This window comes from Rhincodon typus, chromosome 4 (genome assembly GCF_021869965.1).
Source record: "Rhincodon typus isolate 14 chromosome 4, sRhiTyp1.1, whole genome shotgun sequence".
In the NCBI taxonomy this organism is placed as follows: Eukaryota; Metazoa; Chordata; class Chondrichthyes; order Orectolobiformes; family Rhincodontidae; genus Rhincodon; species Rhincodon typus.
Window position 1 is genome coordinate 120,392,359 of NC_063335.1, and position 26,946 is coordinate 120,419,304.

The window sequence follows — 26,946 nt, forward strand, 5'->3', positions numbered from 1 at the left end:
ATTCCCAATTCCTTCCCCTCCGCCGCATCTGCTCCCAGGATGAGGCACTCCACTCCCGTACATCTCAGATGTCCTCGTTTTTCAAGGACCGCAACTTCCCCCCTTCAGTGGTCGAGAACACCCTTGACCGTGTCTCCCGCATTTCCCGCAACTCATCCCTCACACCCCCTCCCCGCAATAACAACCAAAACAGAATCCCCCTCGTCCTCACATACCACCCCACCAACCTCCGGATCCAACGCATCATCCTCCGACACTTCCGCCATCTGCAATCCGACCCCACCACCAACGACATTTTTCCCTCCCCACCCTTATCTGCTTTCCGGAGGGACCACTCTCTCCGTGACTCCCTTGTCCGCTCCACACTCCCCTCCAGCCCCACCTCACCCGGCACTTTTCCCTGCAACCGCAGGAAATGCTACACCTACCCCTACACCTCCCCCCTCACCCCCATCCCAGGCCCCAAGAAGACTTTCTACATCAAGCAGATGTTCACCTGCACATCTGCTGATGTGGTATACTGCATCCGCTGTTCCCATTGTGGCCTCCTCTACATCGGGGAAACCAAGCGGAGTGTTGGGGACTGCTTTGCAGAACACCTACGCTCAGTTCGCACTAAACAACTGCATCTCCCAGTCGCGAACCATTTCAACTCCCCCTCCCATTCCGCAGACGACATGTCAATCCTGGGCCTCCTGCAGTGCCACAACGACGCTACCCGAAGGTTGCGGGAACAGCAACTCATATTCCGCTTTGGAACCCTGCAGCCCAATGGTATCAATGTGGACTTCACAAGCTTCAAAATCTCCCCTCCCCCTATCGCATCCCAAAACCAGCCCAGCTCGTCCCCGCCTCCCTAACCTGTCCTTCCTCCCACCTATCCACTCCTCCCACCTCAAGCCCCACCCCCATCTCCTACCCACTAACCTCATCCCATCCCCTTGACCTGTCCGTCCTCCCTGGACTGACCTATCTCCTCCCTACCTCCCCACCTACACTCACCTTTACTGCTCCATCCCCGCCTCTTTGACCGGTCTGTCTCCTCTCCACCTATCTTCTCCTCTATCCATCCTCTATCCACCTCCCCCTCTCTCCCTATTTATTTCAGAAACCCCATTCCCCTCCCCCATTTCTGAAGAAGGGTCTAGGCCCAAAACGTCAGCCTTCCTGCTCCTCTGATGCTGCTTGGCCTGCTGTGTTCATCCAGCTCTACACGTTGTTATCTCAATGAGTTACTTGTTGCAGGATTCCTAGCCTCTGACCTGATCTTCTAGTCTCTGACCTGATCTTCTAGCCACTGTGTTTATGTGGTAAGTCCAGTTGAATTTCTGAGCAATGGTATCCTCCAGGACATTGATTAATAGAGATTCAGTGATGATACAATCATTGAATGTCAAGGGAAGATGATTAGATGCTCTCTTGTTGGAGATATAATAACTGCCATGCAGTGACTAAGACCAAAAGACAATAAAGTCAGAAGTCACATGACACGAGGTTATAGGCCAACAAGTTTATTTAAAATCACAAGATTTCATAGCACTGCTCCTTCGTTGGGTGAAGGACCTGATGAAGGAGCAGTGTTTCAAAAGCTTGTGATTTTAAATAAACCTGTTGGACTATAACCTGGTGTCATGTAACTTCTGACTTGGTCAACCCAGTCCAACACCAGCAAAAATCAAAAAAACTGCGATGCTGCAAATCAGAAACAAGTGTTCTGAGGAAGGGTCACTTGACTCAAAACGTTAACTCTGATTTCTCTCCACAGATGCTGCTAGATCTGATGAGCTTTTCCAACACCAGCATCTCCATGTCGTAAGATACAGAAAAAGAATCAAGCCATTCAGCCCATCGAGCCTATTCTGCCATTCAATCATGGCTGATATGCTTCTCAACACCATTCTCCTGACTTTTCCCTGTAACTCTTTATCCCTTTACCAACCAAGAACTTATCTACCTCTGCCTTAAATATACTTAATAACTTGGCCATCACCCTATGGCTGAAGAAATTCCTCCTCATCTCAGTTCTAAAGTGTTGTCCCTTCACTCTGAGGCTGTGCTCCCCATGTCCTGATCTCTCCTACAAGTATAAACATCTTCGATGCGTCCACTCCATTCAGGCCTCCATAAGTTTTAATCCTTCTAAACTCCATCAAGTACAGACCCAGAGTCCTTACCTACTCCTCATTATGATAAATCTTCATCCCTGGGATTATACTTGTAAACCTCCTCTGGACCTCTTCCAACAGCAGTCCATCCTTCCCAGAGATGGGGCCCAAAACTGCTCAGAATATTCCAAATGCTGTCTGACCAGAGCTTTATACAGTCTCAGTTACTGAATTCTAGCCTTTTTGAAATGAATGCTAACATCGCATTTGCCTCTTAACTGCAAGCTGAACCTGCATGTCAACCTTGAGAGAATCCTGGACTCGGGCTCCCAAGTCCATTTGTATTTCAGATTTCCGAAGCCTTTCCCCTTTTAGAAAGCAGCCTATATCTCTACTCTTCCTACCAAGGTGTTTAACCTCACACTTTCCCGCACTGTATTCTATCTGCCACTTCGGTGCCCACTCTCCTAGCCCATCCAAGACCTTCTGCAGCCTCCCCGCTTCCTCAACACTACCTGCACCTCCACTTATCTTCGTGTCAACTGCGAATTTAGCAACAATGCCGTCAGTTCCTTCATCCAGATCATTAATGTACAACATCAATAATAATGCTCCCAACATTGACCCCTGCAGAACAACACCAGTCTTCAGCTGCCATCCTAAAAAAGACCCCTTTATCTATACTCTCTGCCTTCTGCCAGTTAGTCAATCCTATATCCATGCCTGTACCTTGCCCCGAACACCATGAGCTTTTATCTTAATTAGCAGCCTCTTGTGTGCACCTTGTCAAAAGCCTTCTCGAAATCGAATTAGATCATGATACTAGCTGTCCTTTCTCTAACTTGCACATTACCTCCTCAAAGAATTCTAACAGATTTGTCAGGCATGACCTGCCATTGATGAAACCTTGCTCACTCAGCCCTGTTTTCCCATGCACTTCCAAGTACTCAGCAATCTCATCCTTAATAATGGACTCTAAAATCTTGCTAACAACAGAGGTCAGGGTAACCAGCCTATGGTTTCCTGTTTACTGCCTCCCTCTTTTCTTAAACAGGTGTGTTACATTAGCCATTTTCCAGTCCTCTGGGACCTTCCCTGACTCCAGTGATTCCTGAACGATTACATCCATGTCTCAACGATCTTGTCAGCGATCTTATTCAGAACTCTGGGGTGTAATCCATCTGGTCCGGGTAATTTATCCATTTTCAGATCTTTCACTTAAACCCAGCACCTTCTCCTTAGTGATAGCCAGTACATTCACCTCTGCCCCCGACTCTTTGTTCCCCATTACTACTTCTCCAGCCTCATTTTCCAGTGGTCCAATATCCACTCCTGCCTCTCTATTACCTTTTAGATATCTAAAAAATACTCTTGCAACCTTTTTTTTGTTACTAGTTAGCTTACTCTTATATTTCATCTTTTCCCCCTTATTGCCTTTTTAATTATCCTCTGCGAATGTGCGATTTAACTTGCCATTTTTTAGCCCAACCTTGGATATCATGCATTTGGATATAAATCACCTCAGTGTCATAGGAGTCTCGAGTGGTGCTGAACAGAGGTTTTTGAAGAGGTTTGACAAAGTTCACCCAAACAGTTTATATTCATGAAGGGTTCAAAATTAGGCAGTATGTTTTTAAACTCAGGCAGTAAATAGGGAACTCAAGCAAAATTTTCACACCAAGCCTAATAAACATGTGGAGAGCATTACTAATGAATTCTATTGAAACAACCATAAATGGCTTTAATGGACAACTAGATAAATTTCTAAAGAAAGAAAGGATTGTAGGATTTGGTAGGCAGCCAAGAAACCAGGTCAACTAAAAAGGAACAGGTTTGTTGGGCCAATCATCATTGCCAACAAAACGACCTATGTTCCTCTAAGTATGGCACTAAGTGAAAACATTTTTAACACAAGTAAAAATTGATGCAATGCTGAAAATTAATATGGGGCTGATGTATTACCACAAACCACTACATGTAACTAATATACTATGAAAGAAAGCAGGTGAAATTTGCAAGCACGAGTTTAGTCTGACTCTTAAATCTCTAAAATGAAAAACAAATAGAAACTAAATCTAACAAATCCTACAGTATCCGATTTCTCCATTTTAGACTTATGCAATTGCTGAGTAAAATAATTCAACCTGACCTTGGCATACAGTAAAAGCTTCATGGAGAGACTGAGATCTTAGGGATTCCTTAGACAATGCCTATGCAATACAAAGAAATAGGAAACAGGTTCTTGATTGTGGCATTTAATAGGATTTTATCACAAACTCCATAAACTTATAATAACTGGTTCACAGAAAACAACTGACATCTGCCAGCTATCTGGATTGGCAGAAATCCATGGCATCAACCAGTGGTTGTTTCATCCTTTTGAGCTTCAGACAATAAGTACTGAACGCAAAATGCACTAGAATTCTATCCTGAAGGTGGTTTATTCTTTGATTCTTTCAACTGTCCAGTATTATCTGGAAAAACAAACACTCTTTCTTCATAACTAATGATTGCTGCCTCAGTACCACTCGCCCTAAGCTACTATTAAAGTACGGTCACCAAGTGGTCACAGCAATATGATACACAGCAGAACCATTATCTTGATTGCAAACTCACATGACTTTTTACTTAATAAAAGAGGAATTACAGAAACCACACAATTCAAACCAAACATCTGACTCTTTTGTTTCTTCCTCTGAACTGTGCTCTTTTAATTGTAGCCAACTAATAACCACAACCTACTAGAAACATGTAGGCTTTTCTCTTCACTCCAATTGTAAGGGAGGTAATGAAAGACTCAATTAGCCATCACCTGAAAAATTAAGACAACAAATTCTACCCATCTGGAAATTGCAGATTTCCATACTTTCAACCTTGCACCCATCTGTTCTGCAGCCTTCATCTACTATATTAATCTAATAAATAATTATCTGGGCTTCTATCCAAAGACATATCCTGTGTTTCTTTATGAAAAACACCCATGTCTTATTTTATTCTGTTATGTTATTGTTCAGCTAGATTTTGCTTTATAGCTTTTTATGACTTTATTTGGTTCTATGTGAAAAGAGAAGACAATAGTGATATGAGTTGTTTTTCATATATACATAAGTTAAGACCAGAACAATTTCACTGCCTTTCATATATTTTGGCCACATCCTCTAGATCAAGAAAGAGCATCAATAGCAATCTGAACTGTAACTATAGGAAAAGGAACTATGAAGATTGTTGTACAGATGCCCACTGTTGAAAGGTCTCTTTCATCTACAAAAGGTTTCTCTTTCGCAGCTTCCATCATTCTGATTGCCAGGGAAGAAAAAATATTTCCTTCAAAGGCTTGATACTACTTCACATTTCATAAAAGTACCTGAACACATTTAATAAAACTGCATAAGTAATTATGTGACTGAATATTCATATTGGTACAAAATAACCTCAGCAGCAATGCATTGTGCAAAATAAAAATAAGCACAAAATACATCGAAAATAATGTCAGAAGTCAGGACGTTCGTTAATGGTTACACAATATTCAGCACCGTTCACAACTCCTCAGCTACTGAAGGAGTCCATGTCCAAATTCAGAAAAATTTGGACAAAATCTAGGAGTAGCATTTGTGCCATACAAGTGCAAGTCAATGACCTTTTCCATAAAGAGAATATTTAATCATCGTTCTTGACATTCAATGGCTTTACTCTCGCTGAATCCCTCACTATTAAAATCCTGGGCATTAGCATTGACAAGAAACTGAACTGGACACTAGCCATTAACTGTTGTGGGCAGAAGGGCCCCGTTCCTGTGCTGTACTGGCTACAAGAGTAGGTCAGGGGAATCCTGCAGCAAATAACTCACTTCCTGACTCCTCAAAGTCTGATCACCATCTACAAGGCACAAGTCAGGAGTACTTTCCACTCGCCAACATAGGTGCAGTTCCATCAACACTCAGCAAGTGTATAAGACGAACCTGCTTGACTGGCACAACGTCCGTAAACATTCACACTGACACACAGCAGCTGCACTGCAGAAATTCATTAAGACTCCTCTGATAGTACTTTCCAAACTTATTACCACCACCATCTAGAAGGCCAAGGGCAGCACATTCATGGGAACACCACAACCTACAAGTTTTCCTCCAAGTCATCCACTATCCTGACTGGAACTACATTGCTGTTTTTCACTGTTTCTGGAACTCCCTCCCTGATGACATCGTGAGTGTACCGATTAGACTGCAGTGGTTCAAGATGGCAGCTCACCACCACTTTCAAAAGGAATTAGGGCAGAGCAATAAACACCCAGCCAGTGGATCCCACATCCTCAGAATGAATAAAACAAAATTTTTGTTCCTATTTTCCGGAGCTTCAGTGGCCAGCTATTTCAAACAAAACAAAATCTAATGATATTCTATAACCAACTCTGAAGCAGATGAAATCTTCAATCAAAAAGGGAAAGGTATGTTTTAAAATAAACTAATATGCCAACTTGAAAAAGGAAATATTGTTGAAAAGAAAGTTACTCGTCCACAGAATTATACCTTCAATATTTCTCTTGTACACATTATTTCAGTTGTTGAGTATATTGTACACAACATATGCTGCATTTTAAGTCAGTGTATAAATATATATTCCAATAAAGGGCAACTGCACAATTGAGAAATAACTGAAAGGAACATTCAACAAGTCTTCAAAACCACTGGATTCCAGTAAAACAGCCTGTGAATTCAGCTGCAATTTTTGTGGTACAATGAAGCTTAAATCAGAACTCAAAAAACATGCCATAAAAGCAAATTATTACACATGCTGGATAATTGAAACAAAAGAGAATGTGGAAAAACTCAGCAGATCTGGCAGCATCTGTGGAGAGAGAAACAGAGTTAACATTTCAAGTCCAATATACTTTTCATTGCTTCTGATACTCAAAATTGTTGCCAAATCTGCTGGGTATTTCCAGCACTTCTGTTTATATTAAAAACACAGCATTCTGGTCTGGAAATACTTATTGCAAAAGTACTTGTTCCCTACAAAAATACTTGAGGCTATGCCTTCTATATGAATGAATGAATGAATGAATGAATGAATGAAAAAATTAGGATACATTGATTACCTGTATTTATGTAGGAACAAGTGAAGACGACTCTGCTCCTCAATTTTTCCACCATTCAATTAGATCCTATCAGGTCTGTACCACAATTCCATTTACCTTCATTTTCTCCATAAGCCCTCACATTCTTACCAAAAACATATCTGTTTTAAATTTTTGAAACTCAACAAATATTTTATTAAGGCACACGTTCAGATGTCCTCTTCAATCTATGTGAAAAATAGCTTTCTAACATCACCCCGAGCAGCCCAGATTAAATGTTCCTCCCAATAGCTTGAAGGAGTGTCTCTAGTATTTATCGTATTGAAGACTGTAATCATCTTACACTAAAGTTATCTTCAAAACACAAATAAATAATTGCCCAGTTTATGTGACCTATCCTCATAATTTATCCCTATAATCCCAAAATGATGCTTGTGATTCAGCACTTTAGAAGAATGGTCTAATTAAGAAACATAATTCTTAAGTGACTTGAGGAATCTAGAACAGGTGTGGAAGGGTCAGAATGTGGAGACTTTTGTTCACTTCAAGGTTATGATTTCTTTGAATTTTCTATCACTGAGTACATTCAAGGTAGAGGCAATGGATTTATATGCACAAAGCAAAACGAGATATGGGGATAATACAGGAAGATGGAGTCAAGATAGGACATCAGCCATGATTTTATTTAATGGCAGCATTGGCTTGAAGGTCAAGGCGACCACTCCAATCCTATTTATTACGAGGGACTGCATCAAGTGCCTTCTGAAAATCCAAAAAAGTAACATCCATTAAAATTCCCGTACATAATATATTTAGGACCTCCTCAAAAAAAGAACTGGGCTAGTTAACTACGATTTACCCTTTATAAATCTGTGCTGCATTTTGGATTGTGGTGGGAGAATCCAAAACAAGGATAATGAAACTGGACTAATCAATGACCTCAAAATATAGCATACGCTAGTGTCGAATGATTATAACATGTCAGAAGTTCACATTGTGATGAAAGCTCATCATACATTATTAATTGGAAGCTTGGATTTAAAGTGGAGTAATAACACCTAGTTTAAAATTTCATTTGCATTTCTTTATGCTTTTCTTAGTTTAGTCTACTTACCTGATGTTAGATGTGAGTTTGTCCAGCGCGGAGGAGATTGTCGCTGATGACATCGAGCCAGCACAGAGAGGGCAAGCTCAACATGGCAGCAAGAGCAGGAATAGGAAGCCTGGGGCAGCCAGCACTGGCAGGAACAGGCTGCAAGACGGCAACAGCAGACAGCCCAGGGCAGTAGCAGGAGCAAGGCTGAGCCCTGAGCGGGGGAGGTCAAGCCCTTGTGAAGAGTGCAAGCCCAGCATGGCTTGGCACTTATGGACTGTGGAGTTGAACTTTAAACTGTGTTTCTTTGTTATTCAACTTTTTAAGGAGGACGGCAATATTTAACTTTTTAACCTTGTTTCTTTATTTTCCCGCTTTGTACCTAAGATTCTTAACCTAGGTACCTTTGTACGTAAGATGGCGCCATAAGTGGCAACTTGTAAATTTTTCACTATACTCACGTGAGTATGTGTGACAATAATCCTAATTCTAATTCTAAAAGAGGAGAGGCATGGTTTTAGTTTTATTTTAGGTTTGTTCTTAAAGTGGTACCAGTCTGTTGATACGTGCATTTTTAATGAGGGTTTACAATGTTATTGCTGGAGGTGTACAGTTCAATGCATTAGAAACAGGGAGAGAAAAGAAAAAAAGCTATTGCTTCACAAGAGGAATGTAGTGTCATAGAGAAACAGAATCATCCAGAAGATCAGGAAAATATGCAGGTTCAGTCAGAACAAAAAGGTGATGTTTGTTTAGCAGTTTCCAAAAAATCAAGGCTGCATAAAATGTCCTGACAGGCTTAACAGAAAAACATCCAGATACAGAAAACTGCTGGAGACTGAGGGTATTGAAAACCCTTGTGCTTGCTCTCAAAGTGCTTAAACATCAGGAAGAAGAAAGCTCCAGAAACCATCTGCAGCTGTGCCAACTAAATAAGTAATTTTAAAATGGAGATAAGGGTGACCCTTCACTGAGACTTGGGTATATGGAAAGAACAGGAAAGTAGAGTTGAGGACTATCTTATCAGCCAGAACCTAATTGAATGGTGGAACAAACTCAATGGACTGAATAGCACACCTCCTCTCATACACCTTGTGGTAGAATAGAGGGTAGACACTTAAAGAGATGTTCCATAATTTTCAATAAAAATGTATTCCACTGAGAGAGAAAGATTCTGCAAGAAAAATGCATCATCTGTGGCTAACTAAGGAATTTAAGGATGGTATCAAATGAAAGAAAAGGCATATAATGCTGCAAGGATTAGAGGTATGCCAGAAGATTGGGAAAATTTTAGAAAGCAGCAACAAATCACTAAAAACAAAGGAAGAAATTGGAGTAAATCAGACTAAATAAAAAATATCAGAACAATACATTAAGAGTTTCTATAAATATACAAAAAGTAAAACAGTAACTAAAGCAAATATTGGTCCTTCAGAAGCTGAGACTGGAGAATTAATAATGGGAAATAAAAGAAATGGCAGAGTCTTTGAAAAAGTACTTTGTACCTGTTTTCACACCATGAACTACTAAAAGCATAAAAAAAAGTAGAAAATAACAGGGGCCAAAAGGAGGAAGGGAGAAAATATTCATGGTCACTAGAGAAAAGTTACTGAGAAAACTCATGGAGTTACAAGTGGTTGAGTCCCTTGGTTCTAAGGGTTCTGTGGCTGCAGAGATAGTGGATGCATTCACTGTAATCTACTAAAAATTAGATAGACTCAGGAAATCTAAGTTGATTGCAAAGCCTCAAAGGCATCCCCGCAATTCACAAATAGAGTCAGAGAACAGGAAACTGTAGACAATTACTCTAATATCTGTTATGAGGACAATGCTTAAATCCATTACTAAGAAAATACAGTCAGATATTTAAAAGTCAAAAATGAAAAATGCTGATGATATCATTTAAAATCGGTAGAAATAACTATTTTTACCGAATAATTTGCCATGTTACTGATCTGCACTGACTAGTCACTTTTCCTTGTGAAAGGGAAATATCTTTTGACAAATTTATTAAGGTTTGTTCAGAAGGACAAAACAGGGCAAATTAAGATAAAGCAGAAAATGTGAATAGCTTTATTTACTGCAACTGCAACGAGGGGTATAGACATCGCACATACAGTCACAGTACCTGTGATGTCACTGCCAGAAAACCTAGGGGGTAACTTTCTGCAAAGAACTGGACATCTGAAACACTAAGTGATATAAACATGTTTTAGCAAGAGCAGCAGCAATAAAATATGTTTTCATCAAATGTTTTTCTGATGTGTAGAGTCTTGAATGTTATGCAATCTTGTTCTATCAGGTTAGAACCACAATTAAGGATTGCAGATTTCAGACAATACTGAACCCCAAAACATGTTTAAGAATCCTGGAATTATGGTTGCAATATGCTCACCATCCCAACTGCTTCCCCACTGACCACTCCACTCCTGAACTTTCAGAGTCTCCTTCCCAATCCATCTTCTACTTTGGTAGGAAAAATGAACTAGCAGAGCATTATATAAATGGTGATAGATTGGGAAATCCTGATGTACAAAGAGTCTGGGTGACACTGTATACTGATTACTGAAAGTATGCATGCAAGTGCAGCAAGCAGTTAGGAAGGCAAATAGTATATTGCTCTTCATTGCAAGAGGGTTTGAGTGCAGAAGCAAGGAAGTCTTATAGCAGTCTTTCATCTCATTACAGGGCCTTAGCAAGACCATACATGAAGAATTTATTACGTCCAGTTTTGGTCTCATTACTAAAGAAAATACATGTCATTGATGGAGTGCAGTGAAGATTCACCAGATGAAAGCAGATTTGTCTTATGAGGACAGATCGGCTGAATGGGCCTATACTCACTGGAACAAAAACAAAGTTGCTGGAAAAGCTCAGCCGGTCTGGCAGCATCTGTGAAAGAAAAAAAAAGAGTTAATGCTTCGGATCTGGTGACCCTTCCTCAGAACCCGTTCTTTCGTTTTTTATATACACTGGAGTTGGGCAGAATGAGGGGACTGCATTGAAACATATATAGTTCTGACAGGACTGGACAGGAAGGGTGCAGGGATGATGTTTCACGTGGCCAAGGAAGTCCACAACAAGGGATCACAAGGGGCAACAAGAGGACTGAAGGCAGACAAGTCACCGGGACCTGATGGCCTTCATCCAAAGGTTTTAAAGGAAGTAGCTGCAGAGATAGTGGAGGCATTGATCAAAATATTCCAAAACTCACTCAATTCTGGAGGATTCGAGAGAATTGAAAACTGTTAGTGCGATGCCACTCATCAAGGAGGGAAACAGAAAGCAGGAAACTATAGACCAGTTAGCCTAACATCTGTCACTAGGAAATGCAAGAGTCCATTATTTAGGAAGATATGGCAGGACATTTAGAAAAGTGGAACTCTGTCAAACAATGCCAAGATGGTTTTGTTAAAGGGAAATTGTGCTTGACAAGTTTTGTAGAGATCTTCGAGGATATAACAAGCAGAGTTGACAAAGATGGATGTAGTGTATTTGGATTTCCAGAATGCATTCAATAAGGTGCCATATAAAAGTTTACCTGGATAAGATAAGAGCTTAAAATATTGGGAGTATTGTAGGAGCATATATCGAGGATTGGCTAACACGCAGAAGACAGAAATGGTACTTTTTAGGTTGGAAATAAGTACACGGCTTCAATTACTTACCAAATATACAATTGACTTGGAAGTGGGGGGGTCAGAGTATAATAGGTTTACCTATCAAAAACAACTAAACAGGTTAGGCCTTTATTCATTACAGCTTAGAAAAATAGCGAGTGTTTTTTTAAAGCCTCATTCAGGGAATATGGCCTTGCTAGCTGGCCAGCATTTAGTACCCATCATTAGTTGCCCTTGAGAAGGTGGTGGTGAGCTGCCTTCTTGAACTGCGGCAGTCCATGCACTGTAGGTAGATCCACAATGCCCTTAGGGAGGGAATTCCACGAATTTGCCCCAGCGACACTTAAGAAACAATAATATATTTCCAAGTCTGGATGGTGAGTAGCTTGAAGGGGAGCTTGCAAATGATGGTATCCCCATATATCTGCTGCCATTGTTCTTCTCAATAGTAGCTGTCATTCATTTGGAAAGTGCTGTCCATGGAGTCGAGGAATTTCTGCAGTGCATGTTGTAGATGGCATATACTGTTGCTGAGTGTCAGTGGTGAAGGGACTGAATGTTTGTGCATGTGGTTCTAACCAAGCCAGCTGCTTTATCCTCAAAATTGTCAAAAGGTGCGTTACTCACTGCAAGACCCCTAGCCTCTGACCTGCTCTTGTCGAAAGATGCAAGATTCTTAGGGCACTTGACAAGATAGACGTTGAGGTCTTTTGACTAGTGTGGGGGTGTGGTGATCTGAAACTAAGGGACATGGTTACAAAATAAGGGGATATAAGGGCTTAGCACAGAGTATTGGGTAGAAATAGAAGACCAGCCATGATCATGTCAAATGGCAGATGAGCCATGTAGTCTTTTCTTACTCACTATACTTTTATGTCTCCAAATACTTTATCTCACTGCAGGTAAGCCATCGATCCACAATCTTTGAGAAATCTTCAGAGGATCTACTTGCCTCATACTTCAACCTTGCCCAGTGGTTGCTCTGCATTATGGTTCTTCAGATGCATCTGAGAAAAGGCACGACCACCCTTATTCTGATGTTTCCATCAGTGTCATGTTTCACTGTGCTTTTAGATGGGTTCTTTGGGTCTTGATACAGGCTCAGGCCAGACTTCTTAGTCATGGTGAAACAATGTTTGTTGCTGCAATGCACATAATGGTAATGCTGCCAACCTCATAAGTTCATCCACACCAAACTCCATCACCACAAGAGGTTTGGGTAGTTTCACAGATTGGCATTCTCAGTCAGGTTGTTGTTGTTCCATACTTCCTTATTCAACATTTCATCATACCTACATCTTTTGAGATGCATGTGTTCAGTTCAGTATCAAGTGATAGAGTGCTGGCAATTTTAGAGCATAGAAATGTGAAGTCCAGGGTCACATAATCCTGCCAATAGAGTCCAAGGATGTGCAGGCTAGATGGATTAGCAGAATCAAATCTGGCACCCACAAGAAAACATAATCTCAAGGAAATCAGATTGTAAATATATGCTTAGTATAAAACATGTGAAATACAAGTATAAAGTTTCCTGTTTTATCATTTTGTAAACATGAAAATCAATTTATTCTATTTGATTCAGTTGGTTTGTCAACAGCAAGGACGGAAGAAAAGGTAGAGAATAGTGGTAACTAAAAAGCAAAATATTACAATTTGAAAGCTTTAAAAAATAGAAAGTACTAGAAATACTCAACAGGTCTAGCAGCAATTAACGTTAATTCAAATATGACTTCTTTAGGTCTGTCAAGAAGTCTTGTAGAAAAGGAAAGAGCCCAGTAACTGTGTGATTGCTGACATCTGCTTTGCTCAAAATAAACCAGCTCTCTTAATCTGCTACTGAAAGATGTCACATTCCACATAACAGCAAATTGTTGAGAATATTTTTCCAGGCAGCTCTAAAATGGGAATTACACGTCCATTCTATTGTTAAATGAGCTAGTATTGATCTGTACATGTTTCAGAAGCCGAAATAGCATCTCCTCTCAAGCAAAGATCTGGTAAGGTAAATCAAAGAACTGCGGATGTTGGAAATCTGAAACATAAACCTAAACTGCTGGAGAAACTCAGCAAGTCTGACAGCACCTATAGAGAAAGAAACAGAGTTAATGTTTCAAGTCCAGTGACCCTTCATCAGAACTGAAAGCAGGTAGGAAAGGTGTTATGGGCCAGACCAAACCCCCTCCAAATACATCAAGGACACAGTCTAGACCCTAACTTTTATATTATTTGAAAGGAAAGTGTAAGGTGCTGTGTACCAGATGTAACTCAATTGGTTACGCTAGTCAGCTTTAAGCAAAACACACTTTACCTTACCCTATAGTTAAAATACAAACAAAAAAAAATTGGAATCACAACTCTATTGGAAAACTTAACAGAATAATGGATTATTAAACTACTGAACAGCAACTGTTCCAATATAGTAACATTCCACCAATTAACCCTGAGCAAAGGCAAATTTTGTAAAATAGATTGTTTCTCATACAATTCTCGCAGAAGAACTCCAGTTTTTAAGCTGCAACAGAGAGAGGAATAACAGCTTCCACATCCAACTTCAAGACCCCAGTAGTTCTGTTGGAGCCTGACGTACCTATTCATGCTGTTTCTGTTGTTTTAATTTTTTAAAAAAAAACCCAAGGCCTCACAAGCTGTTTACTTTATTGGCTTGGAGTAGACCGCTCATGGCCTCTGTCTCAACCTCTCTTTATTAAAACAAAGGACAAAAATCATCTTTTAAAGCCATAGCATCATCAAAAAGGGCAGTTTGTAAGCTGATGAAAAGGGATGGGATAGGGGACGGAGTGAACAAAGTACACGAAGACAGTGCTAAGAGAGAAAATAAAAGGAGGTAAACAAAGTGATTGCTGATGATAAGCCAAGATGGAGATAAATAGTTGGGAGGGTGCTAACAAGAAGAGTGAATAGTTTGAAATGGGTTGGCTGTGCTGGGAGCAACCCATACAAAACAGGACCTAAGGGCGCGGGGGTGTTCACATTCTGAAATTATTAAACTCAAATGTTTAGTCCTGAAGGCTGTAAACTACCACAGCGGAAGATGAGGTGCTGTTCCTCCACCTTATCTTCAGTTTTGCTGGAGCACTGTAGCAGGCCTGAGATCAAAATGTTAGATTGGGAACACGTGCGTTGAAATGGCAGGCAACTGAAAGCTCTGGAAGGATCTTGTAAGTACTTACAAATGGTAAAATAGAATCACAAAGCAGCAATGTAAAGCCTATGGAAGTTTTCAGAAAAGGCTGCAGAATCATTCTTGGAACTGATTATTGTACTTATTCAGATACTTTGTACAACTATAGTCTTGTTTCTTTTAAGAGCGGATGCAATCAACTCTGTCATCCTTTCAGATAACTGTCAAACTCCAAATTTCAGTACTTATTACCCACAAGCAGATTTCACAGTGGCAACCAACTGAGGAACTCAAAACAATTAACTGGATTAAGATTTTAAACAATAAGATTTAAGAATGGGTCCAATGTCACATCTCATCCACAGAACATATAAATCCTAATGACTATTAAGCCCTGAACTTTAAAATAACAAAGACCTTAACCAAATTATTGACACATTTTACTTTTCCCTAGCAATTTTATATTTTATATGGAAAAATTATTGACTGTAAAACTTGCCTCAATCGCTGGTAATGGAAATTGCTTTTTAATAACCTTCAAAGAATAAATGAAATAAACCTTTGGTGACAGGCCAAATGCGGTCTTTAAAATTTAAAAGGGATTCAATAAGACACAAGTAGAAAAGATATTTCCACTTGTGGGGGACTTTACTAAAACCAAGGGTCATACTGATTGTCACCAGTCAATTTAATAAAGAATATGGGAAGTTACTTGGAGTGATTTAGACAAACAATAAAGATGTATTTCAGGGAAAGTGAGATAAGCACACAGGAGAGAAAGGAATAGAAAGATATTCTGATTGTATGAGATTTAACAGAATGGGAGGGGGTTTGAGTGAAGGTAAAATACCAACAAAGTCTGTTGAGCCGAACAACCTGCAGTATCACCCACACCAATTTAGTGCTAAAATGTAAAAAATAGAAAAATGCACTCAACCTTAAAATTATGGCAATACAATTTTAGGCAAAAATACACTAGTTGGAGACATTTAAGTAAGGACATCTAGAACAGATTTACAAAAGGCAAATCATGTTTGACAAATCTAATAAATTTTTTGATGCAATACCAGAGAAGATTCTTGAAGAGAAAGTAGCAGATATTGCTCATATAGATTTAAAGTATTGAGAAAATACCATGTCAGAAACTGATTAATAAAATCGAGATGCATGGAGCAAGTGGGTCAGTGTCAGTTTGGTTAAAAATTGCTTAAGGTGAGTATGGTAAAAGGTCATTTTTCAGACTGAAGGACGAATGAATGAGGTGGTAAATAATGAGGAGAATAGCCCTAGATTATAGGAGAATAAGGATGGGCTGTTAGCAGCAATTTGAACTCAATAAAGGACGTTGATAGTTCAAATTAAGTGATCTCACATGAGAATCACTTAATCTGAACTATCAACATCCTTTCCCCCGCCAAACTACTGCATAAATGCTGCCCCGTCGACATTTCACTTCAGGTCTGAAGAGTCACCTAGACTCAAAACACTAGCTTGCTTTCTCTCCATGAATGCTGCTTGTCCCACTGTGATCTCTAGCATGTTTTTGTTATGAATGGAAGGACCCTGTGATGTACCAAGGATCAGTGGGAACTTGGTGTTCATGTCCTCCAGGATGGTTACGCTGGAACTGTATAGGCCATACTGTGCAATTTTGGAATTCCCATTATACGAAGACTGTGTTTGGACTGCAGAGGGTGCAAAGGAGATTTTTCACAATGTTGTCTGGATTGGAAAGTTTTAGTTATGATAAGAGATTGAATAGACTGGGGGAGTTTTCCTCAGAGCAGAGGAGACTGAAGTGGGACATGATTGAGATGCATAAAATTATGAGAGACATAGATAGGGTAGACAAGGAACATTTCCCCTTGGTGGAGGGATCAAAGATGGGGACTTGGACATAAGGTAATTCCAGAAGGAGATGGGAATCTGGAACACACAGCTTGTAACTGTGTACAAATCCTCATAACGTTTAAGAAGTACTTAGATTAGGGAGGCGATGGCCTAGTAGTATTATTGCTAGACTGTTAATCCAGAGACCCAGGTAATGTTCTGGGTTCGAATCCTGCCATGGCAGATTGTGGGATTTGAATTCAATTAAAAATATGGAGCAAAAAATTAGGAGTCTAATGTTAACTATGAAACCATTGTTGATTGTTGGAAAATCCCATCTGGTTCACTGAAGTCCTTTACACAAGGAAACTGCCATCCTTACCCGGTCTGGCCTACATGTGACACCAGACCCACAGCAAGGTGGTTGACTCTTAACTCCCCTCTGTGCAATTAGGGATGGACAATAAATGACAGCCTAGCCAGTGACACCTTCTTCCTGTGAATGAATTGGAAAAGATGATGTGGACTTGCAATGGCAAGCTACAGGCCAAGTGCTAGAAAAAATGGGATAAGAATATTTAGGTGCTTCTTTTTGACCAGCACAGATTCAATGGGCCAAAGGGACATTTTCTGTGCTGCAGACTTCTATGATTCTATGATAGTGGTGTTCCCCAAGTAAAAGCATCACTGCATTTTTAGGTTTTCCAAAGGTACCAAACTTGGAGATGTGGTGAAAAGTGGGAATGATATCAATTGATGGCAACAGGACAGAAAGGCTAGCAGGATAGCACACAAATGACAGATGAGCTTAATATGGAAAGATGAGAGCTGACACACTTCGGCAAATGGAACAGGAGAAGGCAAACATACTTAAAGGTACAATGGTAAAGAGGGATTTGGGGATTCGGGTATAAAAAAATTAGAATGGAGCAAGACATGAGAGCAGTTAGCTAAGTATGAGAACTTGGTCTCCATAAATAGGGGTACTTAGTAAAACAAGCAGAGGTGTTAGACTGAATATTTATAAAGCTTTGGTAGACTACAGCTGCATCCAGATCTGGTCACCATACTATAAGAAGGTTGTAACTCAGACAATCGTGATATAAAATTGGTATAAATTGAAATTAAGAACAGGGGTTAGCAAATGCCCATGGAAGCAGTTCATATTGTCCCACAACATTAATTGTACCATTGGACAGAGTAATGACTTAAACAATGAATAACTGTATCTTGTTACAAAGACAACAAAATAATCATGGGGTCATTAATCTTCATATAGATTGAACAAACCGAATTGGCAAAGGCACTCTGGAAAATCAATTTGATTGATGCTTTCTAGAACAACATTGTGGAATCAATTAGGGACAAAGCTACCAGATATTGTGTAAATCCATACTGGAGACATTATACATGAGTTCAAAACTTAAATCTGACTCAACTATGGTTGATTGACATAACGACAAGGTGAACTCTGGAAAATGTTTAAAGAAATTCAAATGATCAATGCAAGTAGGTTATGTTAAAAATATAAAAACTGAATGAGAAAGATCATCCTTGATTTATGAGTGAAGTTAAGGGTAGTTCAGATTAAATAAATGGTCTTACAATTTTGCAAACAACAGTTGTAACTTGAAGATTCAAAGTTTTAAAAACCAACAAAAGCTGACCAAAACATTGATCAAAGAAGAAAAAGAGCCAGAACTTTTACAAGTATACAAAAAGAAAAGTAACTATATATTGGTGCTTTATATGCAGAGACCAGGAGAAGTTATCGTGGGGAACAAGGTAGTTGCAGAGGCTGTGAACAAATATTTTATGAAAACCGAAAGAACTGCGGATGCTGTAAGTCAGGAACAAAAACAAAGTTGCTGGAAAAGCACAGCAGGTCTGACAGCATCTGTGAAGAAAAAAACAGAGTTAACGTTTCTGGTCCGGTGACCCTTCCTCAGAACTGGGTCACTTCCGCAGAAAAGGGTCACCGGACCCGAAACGTTAACTCTGTTTTTTTCTTCACAGATGCTGCCAGACCTGCTGAGCTATTCCAGCAACTTTGTTTTTGAACAAATATTTTATATCTACCTTCACAGTAGAAAATAGATGATGCACCAGAAAGAGGGCAACCAAGAGGTTGTTAAAAGTTTAACGGCCAGCAGAGAAAAAAGAAATCAGCAAAACTTGAGATTGAAAACTAACAAAAATCCAAGACCTGATAGCCTACATCCTAGATTTCTAAAGGATCTGGCCGTAGAAATCATGGATGCACTTGTCATGATTCCCTAGGTCCTAGAATTCCCTAGGTACTAGAAGGGTCCCAGAGGTCAACAAATATAACATCATATTAGTAAGTTTGCAGATGACACCAAAATTGATGGTGTAGTGAACAGCCAAAAAGGTTACCTCAGAGTACAACTGCATCTTGATCAGATGGGCCAGTGGACCGAGGAGTGGCAGATGGAGTTTAATTTAGATAAATGTGAGCTGCTGCATTTTGGAAAGGCAAATCAGGGAAGCACTTATACATTTAATGATAAGGTCGGGGGAGCATTGCTGAACAAAGAGGCCTTGGAATGAAGATTCATATTTCCTTGAAAATAGAGTTGAAAGTAGACAGGCTAGAAGAGGAGGAGTTTGGTATGCTCACCTTTATTGGACAGTGCATTGAGTATAGGAGTTGGGAGGTCATGTTGCAAGATATTGGTTAGGCCACTTTTGGAATACTGCGTTCAATTCTGGTCTCCCTGCTATAGGAAAGATGTTGTGAAACTTGAAAGGGTTCAGAAAAGATTTAGAAGCATGTTGCTAGGGTTGAAGGATTTAAGCTACATGGAGAAGATGAATAGGCTGGGGCAATTTTCACTGGAGCACCAAAGGGTGACCAACAGGGAGAGGCTGAACAGAATGGGGCTTTTTCCTCTACAGCTTCAGAGGTGGAGGGATGACATTATAGAGGTTTATAAGGTGATGAGGTGCATAGATAGGGTGGATAGCTAAGGTTTCTTCCTCAGGATAGCAGAGTCCAAAACTACAGGGCATAGGTTTAAGGTGAGAGGGGAAGATTTTTAGGGAACCTAAGGGGCAACTTTTTCACACAGAGGGTGGTGCATGTGTGGAACGAGCTGCCAGAGGAAGTGGTGGAGGCTGGTACAATTCCAACATTTGAAAGGCATCTGGATGGGTACATGAATAGGTAGGGTTGAGAAGGATATGGGCCAATTGCTGGCAAATTTAGCATATCTGGTCGGCATGGACAAGTTGGACCGAAGGGTCTGTTTCCATGCTGTACATCTTATGACTCTATCATCATGATTCAAGAAAGGAGGATGTGAAAGAGAGAACAGGAAACTATAGGCTAGTTAGCCTGATATCAGCCGTAAGGCAAATACAGTTATACAACACAGAAACAAACCCTTCAATCTAACTTATCCATGCTGACCAGATATCCTAAATTAATCTAGACCCATTTTCCATCATTTGGCCCATATTCCTCTAAACCCTTCCTATTCATATACCCATCCAGATGCCTTTTAAATGTTGGAATTGTACCAGCCTCCACCACTTCCTCTGGCAGCTCGTTCCACACATGCACCATTCTTTGTGTGAAAAGGTTGCCCCTTCGGTCCCTTTTAAATTTTTCCTCTATCACCTTAAACCAATGCCCTCTAGTTTTGGACTCCCATACCCTGGTAAAAAGACCTTGGGTATATTGATTTTATAAACTTCTATAAGGTCACCCCTCAGCCTCCAAAACACCAGGAAATACAGTCCCAGCCTATTCAGCCTCTCCCCATAGCTCAAACCCGGCAACATCTTTGTAAATGTTTTTTGCACACTTTCAACTTCAACAACATCTTTGCAATAGCAGTGAAACCAGAAATGAATGCAGTATTCCAGAAGTGGCCAACTAATATCCTATACAGCTGCATCATGACCTCCCAACTCCTGTACTCAGTGCACTGACCAATAAAGGCAAACACACTAAATGCCTTCTTCACTATCTTGTCTACCTCTGACTCTACTTTCAGGGAAGTGTGAATCTGCACTCCAAAGTCTTTTTGTTCAGCAACACTCCCCAGAACCTTACCATTAAGTGCGCAAGTCCTGTCCTGATTTGTGTCAATGCACAAACCGATAAAGGCAACTGTACCAAATGTGTTCTTCACTATCCTATCTGCCTGCGACTCCACTTTCAAGGAACTATGAACCATGAACCATGAACCTGTACTCCAAGGTCTCTTTGTTCAGCAACATTCCTCAGGACCTTACCATTAAGTGTATAAGTCCTGCACTGATTTGCCTTTCCAAAATGCAGCACCTCACATTGATCTAAATTAAACTCCATCTGCCACTCCTCAGCCCAGTTGACCATTTGATCAAGGTCCAGGTGTACTCTGAGGTAACCTTCTTGGCTGTACACTATACTACCAATTTTTGTGTCATCTGCAAACTTACGAACCATTCCTCCTATGAAATCAATTCATAGAATCATAGAATCCCTACAGTGTGGACACAGGCCCTTTGGCCCAACAAGTCCACACTGACCCTCAGAGCATCCCACCCAGACCCATCCCTCTATAACACCTAATCTAGGCATCCCTGAACACTATGGGCAGTTTAGCATGGTCAATCCACTTAGCTTGCACATCTTTGGAATAGGAGAGGAAACCAGAGCACCCGGAGGAAACCCACACAGATATGGAGAGAATGTGCAAACTCCACACAGACAGTCACCCAAGTGTGGAATTGAACCCGGCTCCTGGTGCCGTGAGGTAGCAGTGCTAACCACTGAGCCATCGTGCCGCCCGGGGAAATTATTAAGGAAGTCTTAACAATACACTTTGAGAATCATTGTATGATCAGATACAGTCAACATGGCTTTGCAATCAGCAAATGGCATTTTCTTTGTTCTTTCAGAAAATTGAGAGTATGATGGCCAAGGCACTTGTGATAAGTAAGTAGGAATGGCAGACTTCATTTCCAGAACTTCTGAATCACCAGAATTTGCAATTCCACAACACTGGAGCTGCAGCTTCAAATTTAATCTAGATCTTGAACAGGAACACAAGCTCAGGAGAGGATATTGGCAAAAGAGTGCACTGGAGAGACTGGTGAAACCAGAACTGTGTGGTTAGGGAATGGGAAGGAGCCACAACTCCAAGTGTTGAGGAATAAGGAGAGTCCAATGCAATCAGCATCAGGAAGCAGGAGGTTCAGGACACAGGATCACGAGCAAGGATGTGATTATGTAATTATTTTATTCACCAATGTACAATGTCAAATATTTCAACTTGAGGGTACAATGTTTCACATTTGCTTTTCTTTTAAGAAGGAAGGTCCTACAAAACCTAACTACAGATTTAACATCTGCTTCGAAGGGCCTGTACTGCGCTGTACTGTTCTGTTCTCTGGAACCAATGATTTTCAGGAAAACAACCTAAATTTTAAGTGAGGACTTAACACCCAAATTTACTTCTGATAGAAAACTAGATGATACAAGTTGTCAGGATGACCAAAACAGGCTGCAAAGAGATGCCAACAGATTGGATGGACAACAAAATGGCAGCTGGAATGTTACGTGGCAAAGTTTGAGGTTATTCATTTTGGTCAGAGTAGAAAAGCAGAATATTTTTAATAGACATCAGACTGCTAAATGTTGATATTCAACTGTACTCAGGTATACTCATACAACGAACACAGAGGATACAGATACATCAGGCAATTAGGAAGGTAAATGGTATGTTGGCCTTTATTGCAAGGAAACTGCATAAGGAAGTCTTGTTACAATTGTACTATATAGAACTTTGGCAAGACCGTACAAAGTACAGTACAGTTTTGATCTCCATGTCTAAGAAAGGATATACTTTCCTTGGGAGGTAACAAAGATTCAACTAGGTTAATTCCTGGGATGGGAAAGCTGTATTCTGTCAAGAGGCTAAGCAACTTGGGACAATCTGGAGTTTCAGTAGAGTGGAGAAGTTACCTCCTGGAAACATACAGGAGGTCTTCTGGGGAATTTAGAACACAGCAGCAAAGTCTCAAGATTAAAGGTTGATCATTTAGGATTCAGTTGAGAGATCACACACGTGTTCCCTACAATTTTCTACCCAAGGAAGTTCTGGATATGAATTGAATATGTTCAAGGCTGGACTATTTAAATGTCTGATCCCTCAAGAGAGAAAGGTTAGGGTCAGGAGCATGGAGTTGAGGTAGAAGATCAGACCAGATCTCACCGAATTGTGGAATAGGTTTTAAAGTTCATATTGTCTACTTCTGCTCTTACACCTTATGTTATTATGCACAGTACTTAAGGAGTGGTGCACAGCTGGAGGAGTCATTTTCAGATGAAATGCTGGTCCCATTTCAGAGGAGAAATAGACACAAAAGATCCCATATGAAAAGTCAACAACCTTTATCAATGTTCCAGCTAAACTTTATAAGAAAAAAGAAAGAAAAATACGGCTTGCGCATCTACAGCAACTTTCAAAATACGAGGAAAAGCCCAGCATCTGTGAAGGAAAAAAAAGTTAACATTTCGGGTCTGGTGACCCTTCCTCAGAAATATGAGGATATTACAACACTTTACAGCCAGTTAAGTACTTCTGAAGGGTTTTAATGTTAGAATCAGGGCAGCCAATTTATACATAGCATTCTCACGACAAAAAGCAATGTGGTATTATTCAGGGAATAAGGCCCTTCAGTCCACCATGACTGTGCTGACCAACAAACATCAAACTATACTAACCCTTTACTTATAACAACAACAGAAGTTGCTGGAAAAGCTCAGGAGGTCTGGCAGCATCTGTGAAGAGAAATCAGAGTAAACGTTTCGGGTCTGGTGACCCTTCCTCAGAACACTTAACTATACTTGGTCCACAGCCTACTTTGCCCTGGCAGCTTAAGTGCGTGTCCGAATAATCTGATTTGTGACAATCTAACTATTTGAAAAATAAATGCTGGCTAGAATCCAGGAAAATCTCATTCTCTTTAAAAATAGAAATTGCTGGCAAAACTCAGCAGGTTCTGATGAAGAGTCATTGGATTTGAAACAGTTATTCTGGTTTCTCCCCATGGATGTAGCTGAGCTGGTGTAGTTAGTTGAATAGTCAGCTTAATAACTATCCAGGAGTTACACTAGATCCTTAATCATCTAATTTTTCCTCAGTAACTATTAACTGAAGAGGAACACCCCAAATTCTCTGACTTTACTGGATTTTTCCACAGGGTTCAGGTACAAGGGAATTTTGCCCATTAGAATCTTCAATTTCATGGACAATTCTGACAAAGTCTGCAGAATCTGGGAATGTGCATATTCCCAGTACACAACTCCTGTTTGCGATGCTCCAACAAGTAACTGGCCATCAGAATACTTGAGCCACAGGCTCTAAAACACAACTTGAACCCAACATCCTTCCTTCAAATGAACACCACCAAGAGCAGCCAAAGGGTTTCAGCCAAAAACGCTGACTTTCTTGCTCCTCTGATGCTGTCTGACATGCTGTGCTTTTCCAGCTCCACATTTATGAGCTCTATCTTCCAGCATTTGCAGTCCTAACTGTCTCCAAATCACCAAGAGCAGGTTCTAATCATTTGTATCAGATTTTTAATTTCTGGAACTTCCCCCTAAGCAAAACAGTGTTAGTATCAAATACAAATCTTCAAAAGGTGCATGTGGTCTGTGACATCTTGGGGACCTGAACTACTACACAACATGTGATTTCAAATTTACTCTTTCTTTCTTTTCCCAAAGAAATGTAATGACAATGTGTTGCAAAGCATTGCTCCATCTTCAAGTTATCCCCGGCGGAAAGGGAAATCAAAAGAGAAAATTAGGATCAACTCCGGTGCTAGAAATCAGGAACATAATCTCCCTGAATTAGACCTCCTCTCAAATATTCATGTTTTTAAAGTCCCCCTCGACATCATTTCAGGAAGACCAAAAAGAATCAATTTTAAAAACAAGCCTACAATGATAGTCACTTCTATTTGGAAAACAGCAAGCAATATTTAAAAACACTGGAACTTTAATGCCCTTTTGAACCGACTTCGGGAACAACACGCACAAACAAACTGAGTGTGAGTGGAGAGAAGAAAATCCCTGTAAAAGTTTCATCTTCTTCCTGTAAACAACCATTGCATTTAATGCATCAAACGACCCGCCTCCACCCCCCCCCCCAACCACCCCCTCGACGTCTCCGAAGGGGTTGTCACTACCTTCTCGGCGCCGACGGCTCCATTGCTACGGTGACGCCTTTTAAACGTGCGACGGTTGGAAACGCAGTTACGACGGTTACACTTTCAAACCGCCATGCTCGGCTCGCCTGACGTCACTGCACGCGCCACTCTTCCCCTCCCCACCCCAAACCTTCCTCCTCCAAAACGGCAGCTGGTGACACCGGTGCCCACCTCCTGCACCCTCAGCCCGCCTCCTCGACCATCCCATTGGTCGGAACTCCATCGTCCCAGAAGTGCCGTCTGTGTGGCAGCGTCGACCTGTCAATCAGTTTGGCCAGTCATGATTCTCTGGTCAGAGACCATTCTTCCTCGTGCGCAGCCGCGACTAATCACAGTGGAGTCGAAGAGCCTTCGATCTCGCAGGTAACGGAGTCTTGACTGGTTCCGTTTTAAACCGTTTGGTTATTTGAAGGGGAAATATTAACGAGAAATCTCATGGAAACAAATGCCCGTAACTTCAGTCGTCGGGTGGCTTAACGAACTAACTCTGACTGGCTTTATTCTGGGAGATGTCATCACGTTACCACTCTCCGCAGCTGGCCGTGCCTACCCAGATTGACCAACATGTCCATCTTCGGAGAACAAAATAAAATCCAGAACAACTGCGGATGTTGTAAATCAGAAACAAAAACAGAAGTTGCTGGAAAAGCTCAGTGGGTCTGGCAGCATCTGTGCAGAGAAATCAGAGTTAACTTTTCGGATCCGGTGACCCTTCCTCAGAACTGATGGTAGCCAGGAAAATGTTGGTTTATATGCAGAAGATAGGGTGGGGAGAGGGCGTAAGGAGTAAACCATAGATGGGGATAGGGCCCAAAGAGAGAGGACAGTTGGACAAACAAAGGAGTGGATAACAATCTGGCGAGGAGGGTGAATAGCTTCTAATGGCTAACAATAGCTAATGTGTAATGGCAGACTATGTGGTAACAAGGCCTGCTTTGTGGGGTAAGGGACTAGGACATGGGGAAGTTCAGGCCCTGAAATTATTGAACTCTATATTGAGTCCGGAGGGCTTCAATGTCCCTAAGCGGAAAATGAGGTGTTCTTATTCCAGCTTGCTCTGAGCTTGGCTGGAACACTGCAGCAAGCCTGAGATGGAGATGTTAGCCAGGGAACAGGGTGATGTATTAAAGTGGCAGGCAACTGGAAGCTCAGGGTCACTTTTGCAGGCAGAACATAGATATTCTGTGAAGTGGCCACCCAGTCTACGCTTTGAGGAGACCACATTGTGAGCAGCGAATGCAGTAGACTAGATTGTGTGAGAGAAGAGTAAATGGGCAGACGTTATGGCGGTTACAGGGGAAGGTGCTGTTGGAAGTGAAGGAAGAGTGCACCAGGGTGTCTCGGAGAGAATAGTCCCTGCGGTAGGTGGAGAAGGGAGGGGAGGGGAATATGTGTTTGGTGGTAGCATCTTGCTGGAGGTGGCAGAAATGATGGATGATGATCTTGTGGATGTGAATGCTGGTGGGATGGTAGGTAAGGACAAGGGGAACCCTATTGTTGTTGGGTGGGAGAGAAAAGAGGAGGTGAGGGCAGAAATGCGAGAGCTGGTTCAGACCTGGTTGGGGGCCCTGTCGACAACGGTGCTGGGGAATCCTCAGTTGAGGAAGAAGGTTGACATTTCAGAGGCTCCCTGTGCAAGTTGGCCTCATCAGAACATGTGCGACGGAGACAGAGGAACAGGGAGAATAGAATGGAGTCTTTACAGGAAGCAAGGTGTGAGGGTGTGTAGTCCAGGTAGCTGTGGGATTCAGTGGGTTTATAGTGGATATTAGTGGTCGGTCTATCCCCAGAAATGGAAACAAAGATGTCAAGGAAGGGAGGAGTCAGAGATAGACCAGATGAAAGTGAGGGCA

The 26,946-nt window shown here is 41.0% G+C and overlaps 1 protein-coding gene across 1 annotated transcript in view; it reads right to left on the bottom strand.

The window, feature by feature from the left end:
* LOC109921319 (serine/threonine-protein kinase 3-like) overlaps positions 1–25,237 on the bottom strand; it is a 409,892-nt gene extending 384,655 nt beyond the window's left edge. The window contains exon 1 of the mRNA XM_048596227.1: positions 25,073–25,237. Coding sequence (XP_048452184.1) covers positions 25,073–25,095 — 23 coding nt within the window. The 5' untranslated portion in view covers positions 25,096–25,237. The remainder of the gene's footprint in view (positions 1–25,072) is intronic.
* Between the last annotated feature and the right edge of the window lie 1,709 nt (positions 25,238–26,946).